The 7,808-nt window shown below is 34.8% G+C and overlaps 1 protein-coding gene across 1 annotated transcript in view; it reads right to left on the reverse strand.

The window, feature by feature from the left end:
* LOC106940426 (desmoglein-2) overlaps positions 1 to 7,110 on the reverse strand; it is a 41,637-nt gene extending 34,527 nt beyond the window's left edge. The window contains exons 1-3 of the mRNA XM_015023173.1: positions 6,903 to 7,110; positions 4,124 to 4,249; positions 2,522 to 2,690 (exon numbers count right to left, since the gene is read on the reverse strand). Of these exons, the coding sequence (XP_014878659.1) occupies positions 2,522 to 2,690; positions 4,124 to 4,249; positions 6,903 to 6,959 (352 nt within the window). The 5' untranslated portion in view covers positions 6,960 to 7,110. The remainder of the gene's footprint in view (positions 1 to 2,521; positions 2,691 to 4,123; positions 4,250 to 6,902) is intronic.
* Positions 7,111 to 7,808: the final 698 nt, after the last annotated feature.

Genomic DNA, 7,808 nt, shown 5'->3' on the forward strand with positions numbered 1-7,808 from the left:
TTAAAATGGAAAAGAGGGGATATGGAATATCTGGGTGTATATTTGGGAGACAAAGATACAGAAAAAAAGAACTGGGGGGGAGTGATGGAGAAAGTGGAGAGTAAGTTAGAAATGGCTGTTACCACAGATGTCTTAGAGAGGGAGAGTGCTCATTATTAATAATTTAATTGCTTCTTTATTGTGGCACAAGTTAGCATGTTTAGAACCACCTGCTGGATTACTTAACAGAATTCAATCATGTATAATTAAGTTTTTTTGGGATGACAAACATTTGGTATCCTAAGCTGTGCTTTTCTTACCTAAAGAGGAAGGTGGACAAGGATTGGTTCATCTAGAGAACAGAACTGCTGCGTTCAGGTTAATCTTTATTCAGAAATATCTTATAGGGACGGAGCAGGAAACCAGTAACAAATATTGTTTTGAAAAGAGTGGGAGGTTTTGGTTTAGATGTTTCTTTGTTTTTGTTAAATTGTAAACTGTTTTGTTTGTATGAAATCCCAATGTTTTATCAAAGTTTGTTTAGAACCAACTGTGTCTTTGATTTGGCTTCTAGAAGAACCTTTAATTTTCGAGGCACGTTTGACGGTAGAAGATGGAGTTGGATTGTCAAGAAAACTGCTTGAGAAGAAAGTTCTAAAATTAAGACATTGTGGAGGGACCAGGACTTCAAAACACAGAGACAACAACTTCTTTGCTTGGATTTAAATCAATTCAAGTCATGAGGACTATTTTAGACTTCTGGCTGGAAAAATTGACTTTGAATGAAAAACAGTTGCTGGCAGACTTTTTTAATGGAGAAGAAATCCCTGATTCTACAGATCCATTTCCTGAAATGGGACTAAATATCGATTTCTCAGAAATGACGGGTCCTCTTTTGATCACTCAAAGAAATGTTAATTTCTGTATGTTGAATGGAAAATTCTTGTATAAATTGGTTGTTCAAGGGTTAAATAAGAAACAGTTAAGTGGTAGAACTGATACTATTTGGAGAGACAGGTTTAAAGTTGGAGAAAATCAAAAACCTATATGGAGGGTTTTTTTTATAAACCCCCTTTGAGTAAGAGGGCAGGCGACTTACAGAGGAGGATTTTGCACGGTGCTGTGAGCATTAACAGTTTTGTGTCTAAATTTAGAAAAGATACAAATGAATTATGTCCTTTTTGTGAAGAAACAGAAACTACTTTTCACATGTTTCTTGAATGTAAACGACTTTTACCATTGTTTTTTTGTTGGAAGATGTTTTTAAAAATGTGGTGTTTATTGGTCTGAAGTAACTTTTATATTAGGTGCACTCTATACAAAAAAGGAAGCTAGTAAGTGGAATTTGTTACATTTTCTTATAGGACAGGCAACATTTTCAATTTATATTAGAAGAAATAAATTAAATGGTGTTCTGGGGGAAAAGTTGACAGGATGTTTATTCTGATGGTAAAAACTAGAGTAAAAGCAGAATTTACATTTTTTTCAATGATGAATAACTTAGCTAATTTTTTATCTTTGTGGTGCTTTAATAATGTTGTGTGCTCTGTGGTTGATGGAAAACTGGTTTTCAGTTCAGTGTTTTTGTGAATGTTGTGGTAAACTGTTAAAATGTACTTTTATTGAAAAATAAATGTGCTGTTAAAATCAAAATCTTTCTTTCTTTCTTTCTTTCTTGTTTAGGGAGATTTTAACCCTAAACTGGCAAATTAAATGCCAATTCAACTGATTTTCATCAAATGTAATTTGGTGACAGATGTTTGGATCTTGAGATATAAATATTAAAGTTCTTGTTTAAGTGGATGATAATTAGGTCAAAGCAATAACAGTTCACTATGCTAGGTCACTCAGGCATTTTGCACAGCTGAATGGTTGCCAAGGGAGATTAAAGGATTTGTTAAACAAGCATGAAAAAAATCAAGACAACACTCCAGGTATGGCTTTGATTAGAGAACAACATTATAAAGCTCATAAAAGTCATTTACATGATATGGGCCCTTTAAACATTTTCTCAACATTGCTTGTGTAAATTAAAGTGTTCAGTCCATCAGATAAATTATTACTATTGACACCACCTTGTCAATAAGCCACAAAATCTCTGTAATTTAATGTATTTTTTATTTTTATCTTTTTTATATTATTTTATATTATTCTATTATTTGCAAGTTTTAAAATTCAACACACCTGCACATGTGTATTTTTCAAAAAAGTCATCCTATTCAGGTTCAAATCTCTTGTAAGTTATTTCTATTCTAATAACCGCACATGATTTTTTGTATATCTTGTGCAGTATAGTATTATTTGTATTATTGTTATTGTTCTTAACAAAATAATAAACTTTTGTCTGATGCTGCTGTTACACCTGACAGACTGTTTCTATTCTATTCTGTTCTATTAGGCACATGCCTCTGTCTGACCTGGAATTCTAATAGTAACCATTATTATCATCATTCCTATTCTTAGTTGTATCAATAGTGAAAAAACTGGATATGTTTCCAGTGTTTCAGTTGGACTAATGTGGTGCTTCAAAGACCTCATAGACAATAAGGACCTACATTGTATGAAGGACATTTTTCCCTGTCCAGAATATTAGTTACTCGTATAAATCCTGTGTTGTGGTCCACCACAAACAGATTGAAAGGGGGTTTGTCAGCTCCTGCTCCTGTCAGGGAGTATTCCACCTTCCTCTCTTTATCTCTGTCAGAGCGAATCTGAAAACAAAACAGACAACATATAAGGATCTCAGTCAGTGGTATTCAGTGTATGGGGGAATTTTACTGTCGGAAGTCAAGAGCACACACTTTCAGCCTGAGAGGACTTCATGTCTTTTTTCTTGAAACTTGTAACACTTGTACTCAAAACTTCTGCTCTCTTTAAAATATTATCTGTGTTCTCTCAAATCTTTCTCCCCGTGCTCAAAACTTCTCTCTGCTCAGATCAAGTCTCCTGTAGCAAATCTCTCTGCTGGCTTGCGGTCTCTTTTTTGCTCTCTTGAAAAAACAGTACCAGTGCCTGGCAACCTCTTAGCCAATAGAATGAAAGTGTTATACTGGGTGCGTTTGTTTCCTTCTACTGGGTGTGCCTGTGTGACTACTATCAATTGTAGCAATCTGCACCACCCACCGGTGCATTGTGTTATGTTAAGTTTACTTCGCCACAGAATATTTTTTTTCAGTGTACAGTCTTGCCATGTTACCCATTGAAAGTCAGTTAGTTAGAAAGCTAGAATTGCACCGAGAAAAATTAATCCCGGTGCAGATTTTATAATGCCCTTTATATCTTTAGCTCTCAAAGGGCATTATATATGTTATATTTGTCATGATTTGCAAGGTTGAGTGGTGAGAGAAACACCGATGAGCCCAAGTTGACATATTAGAAGATGATTTAATGACGAACACAGGATACAAACTCATAGATCACTGGTAGCATTGGGAACAGGCAGACGACGTAGCATGGACGAACGACGAGGACCCGACAAGAGACAAAGACAACAGGTGGGTTTAAATACACAAGGAGGGCAATCAGGGAACAAGAAACACCTGGGAACAATCAGGGAAGACAGGACATCACAGAGACTCAGGGGAACAGGACACAGAAAAAAACCAAGAAACAAATACACAGAAACACAGAACCCAACAGTATTGAGGTCAAGAATATTTGTTCAAGATACAAGACATTGTAATATTTTTCAGAAAATAAATTGTTTAAGTACTAAGACTGTTTCTTTTTAAGTTCATCCATACAACAAAGAACAATCTTATCTTTATTGTGTTTTCACTTGGTATTACAAAAAAGCCATCAGAGTTTCCAAGCACCAGCACACCAGCAGTGATTTGAAGTACACTAATTAAAATATTCTATTCTATCTACTTAAAAAACATACATTAATGCTTAACGTTCAGGACATATTCAGGTCTTGCATGCTTCTTCCAGGTACTGCTAAAACTGGGTTTTGAAAATAAGAGAAACTTTTTGCCACCCAGTGCAAGACTATCAAAAAATGGTTGGAGGTTGGGGAGGGAGATTTGTTTTATGATTAAAAGCATCAAGAATCTCAATTTCTAAAGCTTTTTCTGACATATTTCCTTTGGGTTTCTCTCACCACCATGAGTTAATAGTATGATGTTGAATAATAGAAAAGGACCTTTGCAATGTATTCCAGATGGGTGTAGTTATGGTTCTCCTTCAGCTTGGCAGGAGGAAGGATCCATTCTCTTTTTGTTCTTTTCAGTGTTTTTAACCCCTTCTCGTTTGCATCAGCACTGATCATCTGAAACCAGAAAACAGATTATTGGGATTAGAATAAAATCATTGCAATTGAAAAAGTTTGGCTCATATTTAAACTTGAAACTTGATAACATTCAGAGAGAAAGCAGAATGATACCTCCTTTATCATTAAAAGAGTGAATTTTAATTGTTACTAACAGCAAAATATTTTTTTTTTTACATTTTCTCCTCATTGAATATTACTTTACTATTATTGTAATACACTGCTGTTATGTAAAGTTCCATCCAACAGGCTTCACTCATACAGGGAGAACTCCGATATGAAGATGTGAGATATTCTGACCTTTTAATGTACAAGGGTTAACATTAAAGGTACCGTAAGTTATAAGCTATAACCTTTTTCACATACTGAATTAAGCATTTTTATAGAGTTTTAACAACACAACTATTGTCATGAACCTAATCTGAAAACAGTTTTAATGTTGCCATTGATGCTCCTGCTTGAGTCAGTGTCACGCTTTTATTGTGTCACACACACACTCTTCTTAAAACATATACCGTAGACCATGGTTAAAGGAAAATTAATCTTTTATTTTCTCATTCCTGCTGAAGACCAGCTCACTTGCTTCAAGACCTCTTGGAATTTGTCTTTATAAGCAAAAATGAAGCAAAGATAAAGTTAGAAACATAATAATTCACTTATAACAAAAATAACATCTCTTTTTATTGAATGTTTGGTAACACTTTATTTGAAGGGGGGTGAATAAGACTGACATGACACTGTCATAAACACCTGTCGTTAACATGAATAAGCCTTCATGAATATTTATGACTGTTGTCATAAAGCGTCATTCGGTAAATTATGACACTTTTAATACAAAGTTGACATTATTCAAAATGTCTTTGTTATGACAACTTGACATTAACCAGGAAATCATTACGGATATAAATTTGTTATAAAAGTATTACTGATTGCACTTTTAAAATTAGGTAACTTTATGTTATTAAAGGTAAAGTTTAAACAGTAATGATTTCTTGGTTAATGTCAAGTTGTCATAACAAAGACATTTTGAATAATGTCAACTTTGTATTAAAAGTGTCACAATTTACTGAATGACACTTTATGACAACAGTCATAAATATTCATGAAGGCTTATTCATGTTCATGACAGGTGTTATGTCATGTTTATGACGGTGTCATGACAGTCTTACTCAGCCTCCTTCAAATAAAGTGTTACCGAATGTTTTTTATTTATTTTAAGAAAAGCACTGGCATCAAAATATGGGCAATGCTACATTTATCAACTTTTTCTTCAGGAAGAATAAAAACATTGACAGGTTATCAGTCCACCAGAGGGTGAACACTGAGTGAGACAGACAGCCAGTCGTGGACTCACCAACACACTCCTAAGACAGTTTACATTTGCAACTTTTTAAACTGCAAGAGGAAGCAATGGTTCTGAATAAAGCCACACAAACGGAGAGAATCTAGAAGTCTACTCCACAAAGTCCTTCGCTGTGTAGACTTGTACAGACTTGTACATATTACCTTGAGCTTGTTTTTCTCTGTTTACATCATATTTTTTTTAGAATTAAACACCAGTAGAGTGCAACAAAGTCTACGTGTGTGGATGTGTTGCACCACCAGTTTTCATATTTTATGACCACAGTCCTGGTCTGTTTTCAGTAAAACCCAAATTTGGTTGTTCACACCACTTGGAGTTTTTAACTAGCTTGAGACTGAAAAGAGAGGTAAGCTGAAAATACCAAAGAACTGCTGAGTTTTGAAAGAGTACTTGTCTTTAACAAATGTGCTTGATTTTATGTGAAATTGGAGCTTTTACTTCAAAAACAAAAGAGCAGCAGGGCCAGGTCACCAGTCCATCACTGAGATGGACAGTGCTAAGAACCTCAGTGGTCCTTAATTACAAATGAGGGTCATGTAGACTGACCTGTTAACATGTAAGTGTTTGGTGTGAGTTAGAAAGCCATGCAAATTCCACACAGAAGGACCTACTGACTGCAGTTTGATAAAAAGGTGATCATGATTTGCTGCAACCTGTGGTTTAAACTGTTTCTAATAATTCAGATGGAAACTTGCACCTAACATTGCTTGATTACCTCAACATCTGAAAAATAAATCAGATTTATTAAGATAAGTTTTAAGGCCTTATCTTAAACTTATATCAAGAACAACACTCTTTATGTAATGTGCTTTGTACTATAATAGACTTCTTTTTACTGTATTTGCATGATCATTACCATAGACATCCTATCCACCATTTTGTCCTGAAGTTCACATTTCACTACCATTTTGTGCAACATGGCCACTATTTAAGATCTTGAATGCATCACATCCTGCACATAGACTTCCTACATATCATAGCGGTAAGATCAAAGGACAAAGTTGCCTTTTTCCATTTACTAAAGTCTTTTCATTTTTGTATATTTGTATTTAATTAAAGAAAACATCAACAAAATGAATGGTTGTTCATAAATTGCACCATTCAAATAGATTTAAATACCCCAATAAAGAAAAATACCATCCCCAATGTTTGACAGATCGAGTTAAATGTGGGATGCATGAATCTAGTCAGCTGAAAAATCAACTTATGATTTGTAACAGACAATCTAAAACTGCAGCAAGTCATACTTTCTCAAACTAAAAATATTAAATGACTGGATTATTTACTCACCAAAAACAACACCGTGAAGAGAATCAGCTTCACTTCTGGAGAAGACAGTGCAGCCATGAGCACAGTTGAGGCACTAGACCATCCTTTCACAGCAGCCTAAAAAATGGCTGCTAAGCCGCTGTTCTTCTTTAAAAGCTATCACTTTTACCCCATCCTGTCACAACCTGCACACTACTTATTGTTGGGCAAACCGGTTTCACTCCCATGATTCAGTTGTCCTCTGATCTAACTGTCATATCCCTGGATGTTTCTAAAAGGTGTGTCTGTTGTAAACTTTAAAAAAGTACAGGTATGCCCTGAGGGTTGAACACCTGGCAAGTTTAAAACCGCTGAAGCATAAAACGGCAGAAAAACAGTGCATAATCTGAAAAGTCCTCCATGTTTTGGTTCCTGATTTTAGTTGTTTTTAGAGTCAACAGCATAGCTAGACTGACTGTTGAGTCATTTATGTATAAAAAGCAAAAATAAGAAGGAAAATCTTGAACTAAAGCCCAACCACATTACCTCCCTGTGCAATCTCCATTTGACAGTTTTCCTCAATTGCTTTGGTGCATTTCTCAGAACTAAATTTACATTTTCAAAACTTCTGGTTCAATCTTTAAATCATTGTGTCTCTTGTGCACATAAAAAAAAACAGTTTCTCATTCCTTTGAAGTTGCTTATGTACAGTGTTTATTTACATGAGTAATATGTACAGCTATGTTTCATTGTTGCTAAAAAGGTTTTATTTTGACATTTTTGTTTTAAAAGGTACTATTAATCTGGCAAGCCTCATCAGGACAAAAATCCAAATTTATTGAATAAGACTGTATGGCATTCACATATAAGTTTTGGCTTTATTCTTGGCACAAAAAAAGGCCTTCCAATTGCATAACTGTGGGTACACCAGACTCCTCTTCTTCTCCT

The sequence above is a fragment of the Poecilia latipinna genome, unplaced genomic scaffold (genome assembly GCF_001443285.1).
Source record: "Poecilia latipinna isolate Pla-1442-1.1 unplaced genomic scaffold, P_latipinna-1.0 Scaffold3221, whole genome shotgun sequence".
In the NCBI taxonomy this organism is placed as follows: domain Eukaryota; kingdom Metazoa; phylum Chordata; class Actinopteri; order Cyprinodontiformes; family Poeciliidae; genus Poecilia; species Poecilia latipinna.